Source organism: Octopus bimaculoides, chromosome 4 (genome assembly GCF_046866305.1).
Source record: "Octopus bimaculoides isolate indiv1 chromosome 4, ASM4686630v1, whole genome shotgun sequence".
NCBI lineage: Eukaryota > Metazoa > Mollusca > Cephalopoda > Octopoda > Octopodidae > Octopus > Octopus bimaculoides.
This window is the reverse complement of record NC_142931.1, coordinates 2,482,597-2,504,458: the sequence shown is the minus strand read 5'-3', so window position 1 is coordinate 2,504,458 and position 21,862 is coordinate 2,482,597. Positions and strand designations below refer to the sequence as shown.

At 39.6% G+C, this 21,862-nt stretch overlaps 1 protein-coding gene across 1 annotated transcript; it reads left to right on the top strand.

The window, feature by feature from the left end:
* Positions 1-15,467: 15,467 nt before the first annotated feature.
* On the top strand, positions 15,468-21,636 carry LOC149135864 (uncharacterized). Its single transcript, XM_089350029.1, has 2 exons — positions 15,468-16,685; positions 21,613-21,636. The coding sequence occupies exons 1-2, from the start codon at positions 15,507-15,509 to the stop codon at positions 21,634-21,636; spliced, it is 1,203 nt and encodes a 400-aa protein (XP_089206155.1). The 5' UTR covers positions 15,468-15,506.
* The last annotated feature ends 226 nt before the right edge of the window (positions 21,637-21,862 follow it).

Below are 21,862 nucleotides of genomic sequence, written 5' to 3'. Positions count from 1 at the left end.
TCAAAGTTTTATCAAGTGTTATTCACCCAAATATTTCTCATTGCCCGGTGGGAATGTGACGCTGTGACCTTCATCTGTCATCTTCTAATCTGTAAAGTAGCTATTAATGGGAGTAAAGGGTATATGCAGAAGATGACAAATTCCTTGAAACAAGACACTTCTCTTCATAGAATCAAGTGTGGCTTCCTACAAGAATCGCCATCTACTGATGTAGATTTTTGTTATGAAGCTATTTCACTTTTTACCAATGCCAATGGTTGAGGAATTAACCATTATGGAAATATATGTAGGTGGTGGTGGCGGGAACTAGTACAAGTGCGTTTTTGCTAATGTTGGAGCGATTCTAAAAGACCATTATTAAACCAATACCTTTCGCTGAACCCACCAGAACCCTGAGAGATGATTTCTTCCTAATTTACTTAAGATAGGAAATGACTTCAATATGGCCAAGAGGGGAACATTTATTTCGTCTTCCTCTTGAGTGAAATATTGATCTCCAGAATCCATTAATGCTACTTTGTGCATTCATATTTTAACGCTTCAGGGACGCCGATGTTTGGGAATGTTTGTCTGCCACCAATAATTGTGACGAGCTGGCAGAGTGGTTAGCAGATCAGGCGAAATGCTGAGCAGTATTTCGTCTGTCTTTACGTTCTGAGTTCAAATTCCACAGATGTCGACTTTGCCTTTCATACTTTCGGGGTCGATAAATTAAGTACCAGTTGCGTACTGGGGTCGATCTAAACGACTGGTCCCCTCCCCAAAAATCTCGGGCCTTGTGCCTAGAGTAGAAAGTAATAATTGTGAAAATTAAAAGAAAAATGTCTGTGTTGATAGACAGGGAGAGTGACAGACAGACATACTACACACACAGGTACAGCTGAAGAAAGATCAGAGACTTATACAAATCAAATTTTTACACATGTAAGGATGCCTACAAAGTCAGAAAACAGCACAGCTCCCATGACTTTCGGAAACATTTTTTCACACTCAGAGTTGCTGAAGCATGGAACAAACTACCTGCATCAATTGTTAGTTGCCAAGACATTGCATCCTTTAAAACCTCCATGCTTCCTGAAATTCACCAACATGACACCTGATATCCCCCCACCCTTCATACACATGCACACCTGTATATCATGACTCATACACTGTTCACTTTCCTGACTTTTGTACCTAATTCTATCTACTGTACATGCACCTTTGATGAGTTGCAGTGCACCTGAGCACTATACACAAGAATTTCATTCATCATCATAATAATAATTATTATTATTATCATCATCATCACCATCATTATATTACAATATTTACATACATGGTGTATATTGACTTCTGTAGATACCAAGTCTGTAAGAAACAACACTGATATTCTGCCCGATGCTGGCCACTTTATTGTTTCTAGTTTATCTCCTTTAATAATAATTCCATTCCTTACACCGCAACAAATGCAGGTCATCGGATGGTCAAGCTGAAACCATTTAGAATCTTATTCTGCTTGTCAAAGTATGTGTTTCTATGTTACGCTGCAAAGATAATCAAGAAGTGAAAGTGTTCTCCTTGGTGAAAATTGGAAGCTGTATCCATTTATTTGAATACAAAGGATAAATAAATCTAACACATTTACATAATTGTTTAAACCATCATTTAAGAAGACAATGTCATATGATCTTCGTTAATTAAAAATCTAATTGTATGTGATATACACCGAGGTCTCATTTCTTCTTTTTACACAATTCCGCTATGACTCAGCATGTTCTAGAGCACCATATCTCTTAGAGTCTCACTAGCCCTACTCTCGAAACTTTACTGTCTTTATCAAATATTTTCGTTTCATTATAATCATATCTTCTACGGAAACGGTTTTACCTTTTTTTTTGTTTTCGATGTAAAAACTATTTCCTTCTTCATTTCAAAGTAAATTCTTCGACTATCATATGAGGCAGTAGACTAAGACAACTAAGAAATTAATTCCAACTCACTTCTTATCTTTTCTTATCGTTTTACAATTCTGAAAATTTTTTTGCATACACACACACACACACACACACACACACACACACACACACACACACACACATATATAGATACATGCATACTACATACATACATACACACACACATATATACAATTACATACATACATACATGTACATCTAAGTGTGTGAGTGTGTGTATGTATGTATATGTATATGAACACCACATCTTTAAATAAACTGTTGATATTCTCGGCTAGGAAAGGCACAGTTCTTGGCCATTATAGATTTATAGATTCAACATATTTCAAGATGAAGGAAATTACTTCGCGGTCATTATCTTGACGAAATATTTCTGATAAGGCTGCGCTGATGATGGGTGTTCTCCCTTTGCTGTTACACTACAATAACTTCATTGTGTTGCGTCAGTGGCAGACAGTATCATTAATTTAACCTAGAATCTTTTCTCTCTATCTCTATCTTTCACTCGCTTTCTCTCTATCTCCTCCTCTCTCTGACTTTCTCACTGGGGAAATTTCAAACTCGGAGAAATATTTTATATTTAAATAATTCACCTTTTATGCAGGAAGAACAGCAAGGCACACAAAGTGATACACAATAATAGATAAGACACAACTACTTCCGATAATAATAATAATAAGAAGAAGAAGAACTCGGGCAGGAACAAACTTTCAAATACCGTGGAATAAACGAGGGTCCTGGCATTCAGCATGCAAGTATGAAAGAGAAGATGAGGAAGGAATGTTACAGGAGAGGTCGAGCAGTCCTAGAATCCGAGTTAAATGCTCGTTACAAGGTATTTGCCATAAATTCCTTAGCAGTTCCGGTTGTTATTTCAATGTGTTGAACTGGAACATGAGCGAAATAAGGAAGATTGACAGGAAAATCCGTAAGATGCTGACTTGCAATAAGATGCACCACCCAAAGGCAGACGCAGATCGTTTTTATCTACCCAGAGCTCAAGGATGTTGAGGCTTGATCCAATTTGAAATTTCCTACAAAACTACCACATCTGGACTGGCAAAATATCTTGAAACATCTAACGACTGGAAGCTAAAGCTCGCTGAAAACCATGAAAGACGTAAGAAACTTCATTCTGTTATGAAGGAGAGCAAAAATTTTCAAGTGAGTTTGATGGAAGTGCGGCAAGTGTTGTTGCAAAGAAGGTGAGATCAATGGCAAAGCAAAATGTGCTTGAACAATTGACTGTTAGATGGGAACAAAAACCTCTGCATAGCAAATATGTGACCCGTAGCAAACAAGCTGATGCAGACCAGAAGCACACCCGTCAGTAGCTACGGAGCTCAGGGCTAAAGGCGGAGAGTGAAGGCTTTATCTTGGCTGCCCAAGATCAGAGCTCATTGACTCAGAACTCTGAAGCCAATGTGATGAAAAATGGTGTAGACCCAAAGCGCCGATACTGGGATAGAACCAGCAGACCACCTAATCTCTGGATGTAAGGTTTTAGCACCTGTAGAGTACAAATCAAGACATGACAGAGTTGGTCAATATCTACATTGGATAATGTGTCAGCGTTATAAAATCAAGACTTCTGACAAATTGTACAAGCACCAGCCCGAGGCTGTAACTGAGGGAGAAATGTAACGATTCTTTGGGACTTCCCAATATGTACAGGTCGGACCATCAAAGCAAATAAACCAGATATTGTTGTGAAAGACCGAAACAGTAAAGTATATTTATTGATCGACATGAGCATACCATGTGACCATAATATCTCAGCAAAAGAATTTGATAAGCTCAGAAAATATAAAGATCTGCTAATCGAAATCGAAAAGATGTGGCATCTCAAGACGGTTACAATACCAGTGATTGTAGGAGCACTTGGAATGATCAATAAGGGAACTGAAAATTATTTAAGAATTATCCCTGGCTTTCCTTCCATGCAGGAAGTGCAAAAGATTGTCTTAACTGGTAACTGGTCACACGTATTGAGAAGAGCATCGTTGCTGTGGATTTTCTTTCCTTTTTCCCCTTTATTTAATTTTTTATTTTTTTTTATTTTCTCTCTGTCTTCCTCCTTTTCTCTATGATATGACTTTGTAAATGAACAATCTGGTGTGTATACAATATGTCTCTCTGCCCTAAGTGTCAGGAGGACACACGCCAAGAAATGAAAACAGAATTGAAAGAAGATGCTAATGAAAATAATAATAATAATAATAGTAATAATAATGATATAAAATGATAATTATAATGATTTCAAAATTTTGCCACAAGAGCAGCTTGGGGTAGGTGGGGATGAGTCGATTACATCGACTCCAGTGTTCAACTGGTACTTATTTTGTCGATCACGAAAGGATGAAAGGCAAAGTCAACCTCTGCGGAATTTGAATTCAGATCACAGCGACGAACAAAATACCGCTAAGCATTTCGTCCAGCGCGCTAACAATTCTGCCAGCTCGCCGCCTTAATAATAATAATAATAATAATAATAATAATAATAATAATAATAATAATAATAATAATAATAATAATAATAAGTTTAACAAGAACACCGGGGAAGTTTAACATGTGAGTACGATAAATCACTGCTCCGAAACTTATCGGAAATAAAGACATCGCATGGAGCCAAAAAATAGCTGACAAAGGGTTGGACTATACCCGAGTAAGTAATACTCATTGAAATTTATTCCTATTTTTCCAAATATAATGATGTATTTTAACTTGATACCTCCACTACCCGAACAGCGATCGTAAACACACGTGTTACATCAAAATCAGACCATCTTCGAACCCCAAAACACCATGTACAAAACAATTACAAACATATTAAATAACACCGGTATTATTTCACCCAAGAATAACAGCCGAGAAGTACGTACTGTAAGCTTGTTACGAAAAAAGTACGAAGATATGAACGTGCAAAACAATCTGACAACAGAAATAAACGAACCGGTACCCTATGAAAACGATGACCGTCAAAATAAAGGGCCGGACGTTGTTCCTCATGTCCCGCAAACAAAACCAAAACGGCATAAATGGACACGTGAGGAACACATTTCGATCCTACACGCCTATTTCACAGCAGTACTCTACCCAAAAAACGAAAACGCAACAACACATACATATAAAACATGGAAAAAAAATAATGTAAATATAGACCTCGATAAAACAATGAACCCTAACAAACTAGCTAACATAAGAAGATATATTCTAAAAGCAAAAAAAATATCAGAAATAGAAATAGAACAATTGAAAGAAAAAATACATCAGGAAAATCTAGATAGTAGTCACACAACAATGCCAAATAATAATATAAACACTGAGATAGCAAAACACGAGGACAAACGTAACATTTCCGGCGAAAACGAAGTAAACAAAAAACAACAAACCCAGACCGTAGAGATGTATAATAGTGTACAAAAAGCACCAATCCAGAACACCACAGACAAACATATGAATGAAAAGGAAGGCAAAACAAATATAAAGCCTGGAAATAACGAAGGGAAACCTAATAATTACGATACTATGAAAATGAAAATAACCGAAGATCTGAAAACCACAGATCTTAGAATGGACCACAGATTATATCTCCTAAAAATCAAAATAGACAATAAAACAACATCAATAATAAATAGCATAAACCTGGCCGTCACGGAACTAACAACCACAGAAACAACAGGCAATATCACTGAGCTAAATGACATGATATATGCGGCAGCCACTGCAGCCACAAAAGAAGCAGGATACTCACTCAAACCCATCCGAACAGGAGTTCTACCACCCAAACAGACCTTGTGGATAAATAACATCCAGAACAAAATTAAAAAAAGAGAAAAGATTTATCGATTCTCAACGAAATTAGTAAACAATCAACACTACTAAGTAACAAGAAGAAAACAAAAATACTGTACAAATACAGCATTACAGAAAAAGACTTACCTGAGGCAAAAGAAAAACTAAAGCAAGACATCCTTGCCAAAGCACAGAGGATCCGCCGGTATGAGAAACGCCAACGTTTCTTTGAACAAAACAAACAGTTCAAATCCAACCCCAAAAAACTCTACCAAGAACTGGGTAAAAATAAAATAGACATTACTTCAGCACCAACAGCAGAACTAGAGAAATTCTGGAAACAAATATGGTCGGTGAAGCAACAACCCCCAAAAAGGACCATTAAAACAACGAACTTAGCACCTGAGCAACTCTGGGCCCCTATAACAACTGAAGAGGTCACCCAGACACTGCAAATACTAAGCAACTGGAAGGCACCTGGACACGACAAGATCCCCAATTTCTGGTTAAAACACCTGCCAGCAATGCATAAAAAGCTGGCAGAAAATTTTAACAACATAATAGCAGATCCAGAGACAATGCCTGAATGGCTCACAAAAGGGAAAACCATCTTAATCCCCAAATCCACGGAAACGGAGAAACCACAAAACTATAGACCTGTAGTGAAACTACCTCCCGCCATTAGATACAAACTACTATCGCCATTACATACAATCTTCTCATTTAGATATAAATAAATGCGAGCGTAGTAGAGAACCCATTCCTTGTCATCACGTGACTGATCATTATTCGAATCGGCAACTTCTTCGAACCGTTCCCGCCAGAACGCAAACTGACCAATCACGGCCCCTAATAAGTTCACGTGATAGAGTATATTTCTACCATCTGGTGAGCCAATAGTTTGTTATAAATAGCTTTTACTCGGCGGCCAAATTTGTCTCGGTCCAGTTTCTCTTTGAGAACTGTTCCGTGTACCACACGACAGCAGCAGCAGTTCCAGCGACCACTTCAACAGCTTCGTCCAGCCAACGATGACCACCGCCGTCGCCACATCAACAACAAGAGTCTACGACTACTATCCAGCATCATCGTCACGACCAACACGATTACTACCAAACAGCCTCTACACCACCAGCGTCAACACGACTTACTATGTACACCAAACCAAATTACCGCGGCACATCTCTCTCTTCGATTCTGTTAGGTGACTCAGCTTCACCACGGTAAATAAACAGACAAGAGTTCTTAAACAGACAAGAAATTCTCAGCCAGCGACGAACATCTGTATAACAAGAATCACGGCCCGGCATTGATGCCACGACATCACAACTAGTGATCAGCACTGCCACACTCAGCCTCTCCTCACTTTCACATACAGAACTTTTCCTATAGTGTACTAACGAACTGGTATAATTGCTCACGTGTCATTTACTGACTCTTTCTATCTGCTGTAATAATTCACACATGTATCACTCACATACACACTTTTCTTTGTATGACGGCCTGTCTTTGATTATGTTCTTATATGTCGCATTCACACTCTCACACAGACATACATCTTTAACGCCTGATATATATATTTGTATGTTCGACCGTGTGACACGTTTAAATAAAAGGAGTCCTCTGTTTTTCCATTCGTCACCATTGCTCCTTTTTGAGTTCGCACGGTCGTCCCTTACAGACCTATAACCTGTCTCCCTACGATCTACAAAGCCTTTACTGCAATAATATCGCAGAGATTGAGTAAACACCTGGAAAATAACAACCTGTTTCCAGAAGAGCAGAAGGGATGCTGCAAGGGCTCATACGGCTGTAAAGATCAATTATTGATCAATAAAGCCATAACTGAAGACAGCCGCAGAAAGAAGAAAGGCCTCAGTATGGCCTGGGTGGACTACCAAAAGGCTTTCGACAGTGTTCCCCACACGTGGATTCTGGAAACACTAGCCATAAAGAAGGTGGCACCAATTATCATAAAATACATAGAGCACTCAATGAACAAATGGCAGACAGTGCTACAGCTCCAAACAAAAGAGGGACTTGTGAAAACGAAAGCCATCCCCATTAGAAGAGGAATATTCCAGGGAGACACGCTCTCTCCACTCCTGTTCTGTCGGGCACTCACACCTTTAACAGAATTGTTAAATAGAACTGGATGCGGTTACAAATGCTATGGAAAAACAGTCAGCCACCTTCTATATATGGATGACCTAAAATTATATGCAAAAAACGACAAAGAGCTAGAAACACTACTACAGACAGTACACGGCTTTACCAAGGAAATAGAAATGAAATTCGGATTAGAAAAATGTGCCAAAACAACACTGAAAAGAGGAAAATTAGTTAAAAGTAGCAATATAACACTAGATAAAGCCAATGAAATAAGAGAACTAGACGAAAGCCAACCATATAAGTATTTAGGAGTCAATGAACTAGATAGGATACAACATACACAAATGAAAGAAAAAATAAAGAAAGAGTACTATAGACGAGTTAGATCAATACTGAAAACAGAGCTCAATGCTAAAAACAAGATAATGGGTATCAACACTTTAGCTGTCCCAGTTATAAGCTACAGCTACAACATCCTTAACTGGACACTAAACGAACTATGTAAAATAGACAGGAAAACAAGAAAAATAATGACAGGATATAGGATGCACCACCCAAAATCTGACATAGAAAGGCTATATATACAACGCACAGAAAGTGGCAGGGGTCTTATACAGCTGGAAAACTATTATAAAATAACCACCATAGGACTGCAAAAATACCTACTCCAGAAGCAAGGGAAACTAATACAAATAGCCACAAAACACGAGCAAAACAAAAAACTGTTTTCAGTATTTAAGGAAGCAGACAAATACAAACAAGAAATCAATCTACCTAACAAATACGAAGAAGAAGAAGAAGAAGAAGAAGAAACAACAAAAGCTATAAAACAAATGAAATCCAAACTAAAACTAGAACAGCAACGAACCATGATAAAACGATGGCAAGAAAAGCCCCTGCATGGTAAATACTGGGCTAAACTAAATGCGAAAGAAATAGACAGATAAAAATCCCAGCAATGGCTGAGAAGCTCAGGACTCAAAGCAGAGACTGAAGGATTTTTAATTGCTGCACAAGACCAGAGCCTCCCCACCAGAAATTACCAAAAACACATAATGAAAATAAATATAACAAGTAACTGTAGAATATGTGGAGATCGACAAGAAACAATAAATCATATTATCTCTGGCTGCCCAGTCCTGGCTAAGAAGGAATATATTCACAGACACGACAGAGCTGGGACCTATATACACTGGAAGCTATGCCAACACTATGGAATAACAACAGAAAAAAGATGGTATAAACACACGCCAGAAAAGGTCACAGAAAACGACAAAGCAACCATACTCTGGGATATGCCAATACACACAGATAGAGAAATTAAGGCAAATAGACCAGATATAGTTGTCAAAGATCATGAAGAAAAAAAATGCTTTCTAATTGATGTATCAATACCAGCAGATGACAACGTTTCTCTAAAAGAAATGGAAAAACTTTCAAAATACAAAGACCTGGAAATAGAGATAACTCGAATGTGGAATCTAAAAACAGAAACAATTCCTATCATAGTAGGTGCCATAGGTATAATAAAAAAATATTCAGACAAATGCATAACAAAAATACCAGGACTTACAAATATATATAACATACAGAAAATTGCACTACTGGGTACTGCACACATTCTACGCAAAACACTTTCAATACAGTAAACATAAGAGCACCACAGCAAACCACAGCACATACCCAAGGCGCACAGAGCTGCGCTCGGTAGTGAAGTGAAAGCACGTTATAAAAATAAAACTACTGAACAATAATAATAATAATAATAATAATAATAATAATAATAATACACAGGATATCAAGAACAAAAACAACATTATGGACATCACTTAAGCAAGGTGATTTGAATTATACCACTGAAAGCCTTATAATTGCAGCAAGAGGCCAAGCTCTTGATACCAATTCGGTGAAGTATGGAATCTACAAAACTTATGATACCCAGAAATGCAGAATGTGGGAAAATATAACCCATTTGGTAAGTAGGTGTGAGAGTCCTTTACACAAAAAGAATACAAGCATCACCATGGTAGAGTCTGTACGTTAATTGGCTTTTGTGCCATAAATACCAACACGAAATAACAAAGAATTAGTATGAGCATGTGTCTAGTAAAGTAATGCAGGAGGATGGAAAAGCAACGATATTCTGGGATCCTGCTTTTCTGACGGATAAAATAACTGAGGATCACCGACCAGATATAATCGGAGGGATCGAGAAAGATGAATACAGTCAGATCATTGACGTAGACATACCAAAAGAAGATGAATATTGAGAGTAAAGAGGTTGGAAAAAATCATCAATTAATTCGAACTGATAGTGGTACCAACACCCAAATAATTCGAAAGTACACGTTCTAGCACCAGAAAACGGAAACACTGGAATTGAACCCTAAGCGTGAGACTAATTCTAAAAAGGGGTGATGTTGTGGAAGGATTCCGACCATCTCCATCTGACTAAAAGTGGACTGACACATTGCTATAAAATAATGAACTGTGAGTAATTGGGGAAGCAGTTCACTGTGAGCCGTTGATTGAGAGCGTTGAGATCCGTGTAATAGTCGTGGCACTCTGACGGTAACCACGACGAGGCTTCCAGTTAATACGCGAAATTACCGTGTGAATGGCCGAGCACTCCACAGACACGCGTATCCTTAACGTTGTTCTCGGGGAGATTCAGCGTGACACAGAATGTGACAAGGCTGTCCCTTTGAAAATACAGGTGCAAGAGAAACAGGAAGAAAGAGTGAGAGAAAGTTGTGGTGGAAGAGTACAGCAGGGTTCGCCACCATCCCCTGCCGGAGCCTCGCGGAGCTTTAGGCGTTTTCGCTCAATAAACACTCACAACGCCCGGTCTAGGGATCTAAACTGCGGTCCCACGACCGCGAATCCGGTGCCCTAACCACTAGGCTATTTCACCTCCACCGTGCAATAGTAATCGTATTGCGTCATGTGAATTTTGTCTTTTCCCCCTGCTTCGTTAAATTATTTATCCAACACGTGGATATAAAACTTCCAAACTAATATTCTAAAGGAATTTATAGTCTCCCTTTTTCTTTGATTTTATATATACACACATATATATATATTTTAAAATATTACTTTTGTATTTTGTGTTTGTCAATAGACAATCGATATTTTCGCAGGCCAGATCAATTGCAACACCCAACTGCCACATAAGATATTCTGACGTCGTCGAAATTATGAGTAACAGCTGGTCGCTTCTTACAGGGTGCCACGCTATTCGACTACGTTTTACTGCAACCCAACCAGTGTCTGCCGAAGAGGGAAGATGTCTAGACAGGATCGCTCGATCTGCTAGAATCTGTAGCTAAAACCTCCCTCAAACTATAACTTACCTTCATAAAAAAAATAGAGTGCAACATGTTGGACACTGTACTTCTAGATACACTATGCAAGTAAAAAAAAAAGTAGAATAATCACGACTGATTATCCTTTTATTTATACCACTGGGCATAAATAAAAGGAATGCGTTTGTATTGGGCGAATTTTTCAGCCGATACAAATAGTCGCATTTCTCTCATCAGAGGTACAAATAAATCGATTAAAATAGTTTAAAAATTTGAGAAAGCTTAAAATATCTCCCACTTACAGAACTTGAAGTCTTATCGAGTAATGTTATATTTAAAAAAAAATATTATAGTATTTTTCAAAAAGTTCGCAAGGAAATAGAAGAAGGCTTTGTGAAGTAAAACATTTGTGCGAATGAAAATAGAAATATTTGTAAAAATAAAATGAGGACCCAAATTTGATTAACCATTAAAAAAAAACCAATTGGATTGCTGATAAGTAAATAATTAAAAATAAGGTGAATCCATTATGCAGAATGTTAGTGGGAACAGTCTCAAAATTCACATGATATTTGTAATCTATAATTTACAATGATCGCTAACTTACAACTTATATGTAGGAAGTTAATAGATTCGAATGCGACGCTAAGCCCGTGAACCACTAAGGTGCCAGAGTATAAAGAATTTTACGCTTAAAATTTAAGTTATCAAATCTAACCAAAATGGAGACATTTTTTAAAATTATTTTATTAAGTCGATGTTCATAAGATCAGATTCTAACCTATCTATTTTTCAAAAAACTTAAACGTAATTAAATACTTATACCTACATACACTTATAACATCCAAGATTTAATTAATTAAAATTTTCTTTTCACTATACGAAGTATATTGATTGCTTCCTTTGTACATAACTTACACCTTCCAGTATATGTTCTATAAGGGAATGGTTTCCGTTATGACTGACCAGTCTAATCTAAATTCCTTATCCCGCCCGATACAAACGCATTACTCGAAACGATCGTAAGGTTTCGTACTACTATTTTTCTTTGGAGCGCTTGAAACCTAATATCTCGCTGAGTTTTTTATGTATTTTGTATTCTCACGATATATATATATATATATATATATATATATATATATATATATATGTATGTATGTATGTATGTATGTATGTATGTATGTATGTATGTATACGAGGGATACCCAGAGGAAACCGGAATTTTGCAATATTATTTTTTCCCCTTAGTTTTACATGTTTACACTTTTATTGCCTTCAAAGTATTCTCCATTTCAAGCAATGCATTGGTCCAGACACGTTTTCCACAGTTGGAAGCAGTGTTGGAACTCTTGCAAAGTGATGCCTTTTCACGCCTTTGTCGTTTTTTTTTCTTCTTCACCTCTTCCACATCTGCAAATTCCGTACCACCAGCTTTCGTCACCAGTGATGACCTTTGAGAAACGTCCGGATCAGCTTCCAACTGTTCTTTCAGTTCACGACACGCATTCAGCAGTGAATACTTTTGGTCTTCCGTGAGCAAGCAAGGCACACATTTTGCTGCAACTCTTTTTATTCGCAATTCCTCGCCCACAATTCGTTGGTAGCAGCTCCAGGACACACCAGTCATATCAACAAGTTCGTCAGTTGTTTGGTAACGGTTCTCCAAGATCAGTTCTTGAACTTTTATGATGTTTTCTTTCGTTCGGGAGGTCAATGGCCGTCTTGAACGAGGTTGGTCTTCAACCGATAAGTGACCATTCCTAAAGCGTGGAAACCACTCATAAACTTGTGTTTTGCTCATAGCAGAGTCCTTGTAAGCTGTTTAAAGCATGACAATTGTTCCGGCTGCCGTTTTCCTCAGCAGAAAAGAGAATTTCACAGGAGTATGCTGTTCCTTCGTTTCAGCCGTCGCAAAAATCGACAAACAGAGGAGAAGCAGTGCAAAGCAAAGACGCACCACGTGACAGTACGACCCCAGAGGACGACGCCGGTCGGCAGACTGATGCCTGAGGGTCGCATCAAGTGGCTTCTAACGGCCTGAGCTACAAGCGGATCGTCCCACAGAGAATGTTTCTGGTTACTTTTGGGTACCTCACACACACACACACATAGAGACATTCACATACATATACGTATATTTTTACATACATACACATGCGTCTGTATATATACACACACGCGATATATATATATATTGCCAATATGATCATTATCAGAATTAATTCATTAAACGGAGTTCTATAAATGTCACCAAATAAAATGAAATGAAGGAGATTTTCTGGTTAATGATGGATTATTCATCAATGAATTATCCATCATTAACAACGAAATCTACTTAGTTTCATTTTATTTGATGACATTTAATGAACTCCGTTTAATGAATTCATTCTGATAATGATCATTTGCTTACATGTATTCATAGGGATAAGAAATTCAGGAATAACGTATGATAAAAAAGACATTGGAAACCGAGGGAATAATTTCCTTAGCGGACGAAGTAAATTTTCATCCGGATAAATATAATATATACATATTGCCAATATTACATATATCAGAAAATGAAGCACTCTTGATATATATATATATATATGCATATATATATATATATATATATATATATATATATATATATATATATATATATATATATATATATATATATATATATATATAGATATATATATATATATATATATATATATATATATATATATATATATATACATAAATACACACACACACACACACACACACACACACACACATATATATATATATGTATATATATATATATATATATATATAGATAGATATAGATATATATATTTGCAAAGAGAATGGAGTGAGTGATTCGTTTTAATACTTAACTTTACAATTGATTGAAATCGCTATTTTATCAGAAGCGTATTGTAATTATTAACATTATTATTGTTATTGTTGTTGTTGTTATTATTATTATTATTATTATTATTATTATTATTATTATTATTATTATTATTATTATTATTATTATTATTATTATATGTTTGGTATTTTGCTTTGTATTTGTACAGATTGACTCCAAGCCTCACCCAGAAACCTCAAGAGATAAGTTCAAGTCAGTGTTATGACTTAGCTACCATATTTTTCGTTTTGCACAAAGTATTGTTTTAGAGAATGTCTGTGAAAACATAAGAAAATTAGAAGTTTGTTTTAAAAGTAATTTGATTATAAGATGATAGTGTGACGTTAAGATGACAGTAAAAGGTATAGTTGTTATGTACATTTAAAACTATTTTGACAATATTTATAGATTGAAATGTTGTGGGGATTACATAGACAATATTTTTTGTAGAATATGAGCAGTTCCTATAAGCACTATTTTTTGAATTTCTTCCATTTTTGAATTTCCTGGTATCTGAGATAGGTAGCAATCATCCTCTTTTGCTATCATTCCTGGGGCACTTATAATAACAGGTATCGTTTTAGTCTTGAAATTCCACATTTTGTCAATTTCTATTTCAAGATCTTCATAGGTAGTGGATCGCGATTTTCTTCACTACTTCAGGCAGTGACGACCCTGCCTGACACGAGTCCCGAGCTCAGCTGGCTCCGGCTGACAGTACTCGGTATGGGCCGAGTTATTATTATTATTATTATTATTATTATTATTATTATTATTATTATTATTATTATTATTTCAAGCAGATGGACGTGTCTCCCGAAGCTCTGTAAGTTGTTGCCGTTTTTACCCGGAAATCTTTTGAAATCTGTTTAAAATTTTATATATTGTTGTAGCCAAGCCGACTAGGTTCTTGCGGAGCTAGTCGGTTAGGCGAGATTTCCCCCATTTAGGGGTGAATTCTTCGTTTGAAAAACTTCCATTTTCACATTTCACACGTATCATATCTGAAAAATGTCGGAAAAAAAAATAACAAGCTGTTCTCTTCTCTCTGCATCACTCCCCGACAAAAAGAATGACGGGTCAAGTCTTTCTTCACCCCGCCCAGTTAATGCCATAAAAGGCAAAATGCCAGTGAAAAGAGCAGCCAGCTGTTCTCTTCTCTCTGCATCACTCCCCGACAAAAAGAATGACAGGTCAAGTCACATTCCACCTCGCCCAGCTGACGCCATAGTGGACAGTGTTCCTGATTCAGGTCTGTTTAACAGACTCTCTGCTGCTGACTTCCCAGCCCTCACCTCCACCATTGCTTCTACACCGGAGAGGGAGGAGGAAAAAAAGAACAAAGAAAACAAAGTAAACAACACGAGCAACAGTACCAAGACCACAACCAGTAGCCATTGTAATGGTTTCGCCTCCGCAGCTAAGCAGAGCTCAGAAGAAATCCAAGTGACAATGGCAGAAATAAAGAATGCCAAGGAATTGTTAAGAAGGGATGGCAATAATGTCTTCCTTAACACTCCACAAGCATTAATACAAACAACGAAAAGAAAAACAATAGTATACAAGGTATTCAATACAAAATACCAAAAGATGGAGAATGCTACTCCACAGAGATTGGAGTTAGCTCTAAAGCTGATATGGGGCCAAAAAAGCTTCGTAACCAAAGGGAAGCGCTTTGGAACAGTGGAAGTGCGCTTCCCAACGGAAGAGGATGCCATCCGGCACTCTACAACACCGTTAAAGGCGGAAGAATTATTACTCGTGCCGACATACCTTGGTCGACATGTGACAGAAATAAAAATAAATCATGTGCCACCAGAACTGAACATCTCCTGGCTAGTGGCAGCTATGCTCTTCGACATTGAAGAGACTGCCACTATCCTAAAGGTGAACAGAGTAAAAGAAAAAAACTGGTTGGGCATGGAAATGCATCTCCTTGTTCAGATTGAACAAGATAGCATAAATACCATACCCGACGCCATAAACCTGCCGGATGGCAGTAGAATACACATTGCAGTAGAGGGGCGCAGACCAAAGTGCTACCTCTGCAGCAGTGAAAAACACCTAAAAAGAGACTGCCCCATCTACAAGCAAAGAATGGAGGCAGACAAAAACAGAAAATTGCAGCAACAACAACAACAACCAAAAGCCTCCACACCACCAACACCATCACCACCAACACCATCACCACCAACACCATCACTACCAACACCATCACCACCAACACCATCACCACCAACACCATCACCACCAGCACCACGAAAAGCGACACCACCATCTCCATCCATCACCAAACCAACACCAACACCAACACTAAGAACCTCCACACCAAAAAAGATAACAGAACCAGCAACAACAGAAATTGTAAAAGAATCTTCACCAGATCCGACAAACATTCCCTTTCCAGATCAGATCAGCTCGGATTGTGCGAACACTGATAGTGAAAAAGGGAAGTGGCAAACTGTACCACCAACAAAAAAACGAAAAAGAAAGACAAAAGAAACAATTGACAAAGAGGGGAGGCGCGAAAAAGGTGAGCTTCCCAACATCATCGGCAACAACAACACACACTCACAACAAATAGCAACACCTTCTCCACTGCAAACACCAGCACTCCCACACACCACAAACGTAACAACCATCAACACAAAAAATGAACACCTATTAGACTTTTTAAAAAACAATACAAATGCAAACACCACAAATTTCATTATACCCCTACACAACGCACCACCAGCACACATACTCACACTAAAAATAACCCAAGAAAACTATAATAAAATAAAAGAAAAGTTTCCGAATGATGTTGGGTCGCTAGGGAGAAGCTTCTCCCAGAGCCTTTATCAAAATTTAGTGGAGACACCCACACGAAAACATAGGGGAGCCACCCCACCAGAAAACAGTAAGTAGAGCCTTTTCTCCTCTAATACTTTCCTTTTTAAAAAAAAAAACATGGTAATTCTCAGAATCGGAAGCATAAACGTGAGAGGCCTCGGGTCGCCTTGGAAACAAGGTCACCTGTTGAACGACCTGAGGCTTTACAGTGTAGATGTAGCAGCCATTAGCGAAACCAGGCTCTCCAACCCGAAGGAACTCGCAGCCCTTTTTGGCGGGTACGAGATTTTCCTATCTCCGTGTCGGCCGGGAGCGGGCGGTGGAGGTACTGCGGTGCTATTTCGGAAAGGCCTAGACTTGAAAATAAGGGCAGTCTTCCTGGATCCGGAAGGTAAGTTGGTGGTCCTGGACGTCGATAGTAGTGATGGCGCTGCTTTCAGACTGCTGGCTGCCTACGCTCCGACAGGAGCAGGGCAGTCGGATTATTTCAAACGTCTGGAGGTTTTCCTAGGTACCTCTCGCACTTTAGTGCTAGTTGGGGACTGGAACGCTGTCCTAGACGAACGTATCGATAGGGTGGGTGCGGGAGCATCTAATAGGAAAGGGGGATGCAAGAGCCTCGCCAACCTGCTCAAACGCCTTCAGCTGTCCGACAGATATCGACTAGACAACCCGAGTGTGCCAATGTGGACTTGGACTAATCGCATCGGGTCGTCTAGATCGTACTTAGATAGATTTTTCTGTAGGCCAGCGGATAAGGATAGCATAGGGTGTCCACAATTCAACATAGTCGGCTACACGGACCACAAATTCGTGATCTGTACGGTCGACTTAGATAGGCTCCATAGACAAGGCCCCGGTTACTGGAAGCTAAACACGTCGACAACGGCGTGCAAAGCCTACAGAGACCGGATTAGTTTATTAGTTAAGAGGGCTTTAACCGGGGCAATCATCAACAACAACTGGTGGTTCACCCTGAAGCGAGCAATTAGAGCAGAATCAATTAGGTTTAGTAAGGCTCTAGCTGTAGAACGTAAGAAAACAGAGCGGGATTTAGTTAACAAACTAGACGAGGCTCTTGGGACAGGCATCGCAACCGACGTGTTAGCAGCGAAGTTGGCCCTCGACCAACACTTTGATGCCAAGCATGAAGGCTGCGTTGTCAGAGCTAAAGCACTTTCGGTAAGCGGGGAGGGGACTAAGGCCGCTCGATGGGCCCGCGTAGTTGAGGCGAAGCGTGGCAACAGAGCGACCATTCGGTCTTTGGTGGACCAGAACGACTGCGAGATTTCGGGACCGAAGCAGATGTGTTCAGCCTTTCAGCAGCACTTTGCTCAATTGTTCGGGACGACGGTAGGACGGACGACGGAACAGACTTCGGTGTGTACCTAGACGGCCTGCCGCAACTCTCGACCAGCGAGGCCGAGTGCTGCGAAGGACCGATATCTGCCTGGGAAGTACGGGAAGCGATGAAAGGCTGCACGAGAGGTAGATCACCGGGTTTGGATGGTCTGCCTTACGAGCTTTATACGTCAATGCCAGACTTGTTTGCGGGCGTCTTGGCAAACGTCTACTGCAACTGGCAACAAAACGGGAGAATTCCTGCTTTTGTTTGTCGGGGAGTGGTGGCTTTGCTAAGAAAGGACCCAAACAAGGGGGACATTATAGGGAACTTTAGGCCCATCACTCTGCTCAACACAGGGTTGAAGATCTTGGCCAAGGTGCTAGCCAAGAGATTGGCGCCTGTCGTGGGCAAACTGATCGGCAAAGCGCAGACATGCGCTGTGCCGACTAGGTCTATCCACGACAACCTCCATCTCATGCGCTACATCATAGAGAGAATGGGTAACGAAGCTGGCGCGGGTGGGGCTTTGATCAATTTAGATCAGTCTAAAGCCTTCGATAAGGTCGACCATCGATACCTGGCAGCTGTTCTCAAGGCAGCTGGTTTCGGTCCGGTCTTCCGCGGGTGGATAGCTGCTTTATACAGCGGCATCTGCTCGGTCATACGGGTGAACGGCCATCTATCGGAACCGTTCAACATCTCGCGTTCGGTTCGCCAAGGGTGTCCTCTCTCCTCCCTTCTGTATGTATTGACTCTCGAGCCATTACTACGGAAGTTGGAGGCTTTGAGGGGCATCCCGCGTGATCTGGGATGTGGAAGGAGCGTGTCTGCCTATGCCGACGACGTTACCGTGATGGTGTCGAGCCACAGGCATATTGACCTGATTGGCGAGACACTAAACGAGTATGAAGCGGTGACAGGTGCGAAAATTAACGCGGAAAAGTCAATGGGCTTGCAACTAGGCACCTGGAGGGGCAAGTCCATGCCGTCCAACAGCGTCGTAGGGCGCTGGACAGACGGACCCGTTAAACTGCTCGGGGTCTGGTTCGGTCCGGACCTCCAGTTGGAGAAAAACTGGGAAGAAGTGACGAACAGGGTGGCCAACCTCACCCAGAAATGGGCTGAGAGGAAGCTCTCCTTGAAAGGTCGAGCGGAGGTAGCGAATGCGTACATCGCATCCGTCATCTATTACCGTTTGACCGTCGTCCCTTGTCCCGACCGCTGGTTAACCAAGATGGTACGCTTGCTCTTCAACTTTTTGTGGAAGGGTCAGGTACCACTGGTCAGGCGCTCCATCTGCTGTCAACAGCCGCTGAACGGAGGCCTTGGCATGCCGTGGTTGCTGATGCGCAAACATGCGCTCAGGCTACGACATCTCAGGCGCTTCCTGGACGGTGAACAGGTGTGGTCGCCTTTCGTCAGACGCGATTTTCCGCAGCTCGTTTCTTTAACAGAGCTGCAATCCTGGATCAAACGTAGACCGAGAAAGGGCGCTTGGCACCTCGAGTGCCGTCAAGCTCTCACCGCCCTCAGTCGGGCGGGCAGTGCGATCGGTAGTAGATCCACTCTAGCTTTCTATAGAGGGTTAGTGGGAGAAAAGTGCGACGACGTTCTCGGGGAAACTCTAGGCGTCGAGGATAATCAGCTAAGCAGTCTGTTCAGGAGAACTTTCGGGCCGGGGCCCATGGATAATTTCCAAAGGTCCCTCGCCTGGCAGTGCTACCGAGGTGCGCTACCTGTTCGAGATAAACTCTACCGACATGGAAGTGCCGTCAACCGGGCCTGCCCGAGGTGCGCTCAGGACGACGAAACCGTTCTGCACGCACTCGTCCAGTGCCCGAGCATTGCTGACCTGTGGGTCTATATCAAACAGCTACTGTCACGTGTAGGACGGATCCGGCTATCAGCTGGATCCATCGTGAGAATTGACCCGCCGACCTCCTTTAACCAGGAGGGCAAGGCAATTTTCCTATGCCTAGTGGCTGTAGCGAAAGAGGTGATATAGTGGACCCGTTTGAAAGGGTTAAAGACAGACACTTTCCTCTTTGGCCAAGGCCTCATCAACTTTTTCAAGTTCCACTTGAAAAGGAAGATGAGAGTAGAGAGGGAAGTGCTGTCTCATAGCAAATTCGTTGAAAGATGGGTGACTGTTGGAAAAATGGCCAGTATAAACGGACCAATTCTGAGAATACACCTGTAGAAAAAAAAAAAGGTAATGTAAAAGGAGAAAGGGCTCTATACCCCTTTCTTATTTTTTCTGACCAGGCTCCCGTGGTTTTATGGGTTTTTCCACGTGTAACCTTTCCTTTTTCGAAGCGCCTCCCCCTTTGGGAGTTCTACTTATTTATTTATCTATTTATTTATCTATTTATTTATTATATCTTTCTTCGTTTTCTTCCTCTGTGTAGACGAACTTTCCTACCTTTTCGGACAAAACCTTTTGTAACCTTCGTCCTGTCTTTGTCCTTATATGTCTTTAATTGATATTAACCCTTGTGGCCAATAAAACGAATTAATTATTATTATTATTATTATTATTATTATTATTATTATTATTATTATTATTATTATTATTATTATTATTTGTTTGACTTTTGTTTTGTATTTGTACAAGTTGGCTTCAAGTCTCACTCAGAGACCTCAAGAGACAAGTTAGAAGTTCAAGTTTTTGCTTTGAGTCCTGCCATTGTTGGGATTTCGCTTTGTTTGTTTCTTTTGTGTTTAGTTTAACCCAGTATTTGCCATGAAAGGGCTTTTCTTGCCATCGTTTTATCATGATCCGTTGCTGTTCCAGTTTTAGTTTGGATTTCAGCTGTTTTAAAGCTTTTGTTGTTTCTTCTTTTCCTTCATAGTTGTTAGGTGGTATGACTTCTTGATTGTATTTTTCAGCTTCCTTAAAGACTGAAAACAGTTTTTTTTTGTTTTGTTCGTGTCTTTTGGCTATTTTTATTAGTTTTCCTTGTCTCTAAAGTAGGTATTTCTGAGTCCTATGGTGTTTATTTTGTAATAGTTTTCTAGCTGTATAAGACCTCTACCACCTTCTATACGTTGTACATATAACCTTTCAATGTCAGATTTTGTGTGGTGCATCCTAGATCCTGTCATTATTTTTCTTGTTTTCCTGTCTATTTTGATTAGTTTATTTAGTGTCCAGTTAAGAATAGCTGTAACTTATAACTTGGACGGCTAAAGTGTTGATACCTATTATCTTGTTTTTCGCATTGAGCTCTGTTTTCAGTATTAATCTAACTCGTCTATAATATTCCCTTTTTTATCTTCTTTCATTTGTGTGTGTTGTATCCTATCTAGTTCATTGATTCCTAAATATTTGTATATATGGCATTGGTCTAATTCTCTTATTTCATTTGCTTTATCTAGTGTGATATTGCTACTCTTATCTAGTTTTCCTCCTTTCAAGGTTGCTTTGGCACATTTTTCTTTGCCAGTGTTATTACACTAATACTTAAATAATCGACTCATCAAGTTTATTTATAAAACCCATTTGCTTGATGAACTTGTATTTTCAAGAATATAAATTCTTCGTGTAAAATGTTCTTATCTCTTTATTTGCATATTATAGTTACAACAAAAAATGAATAAATAAAAAGAAAAAACCCACAAATACATA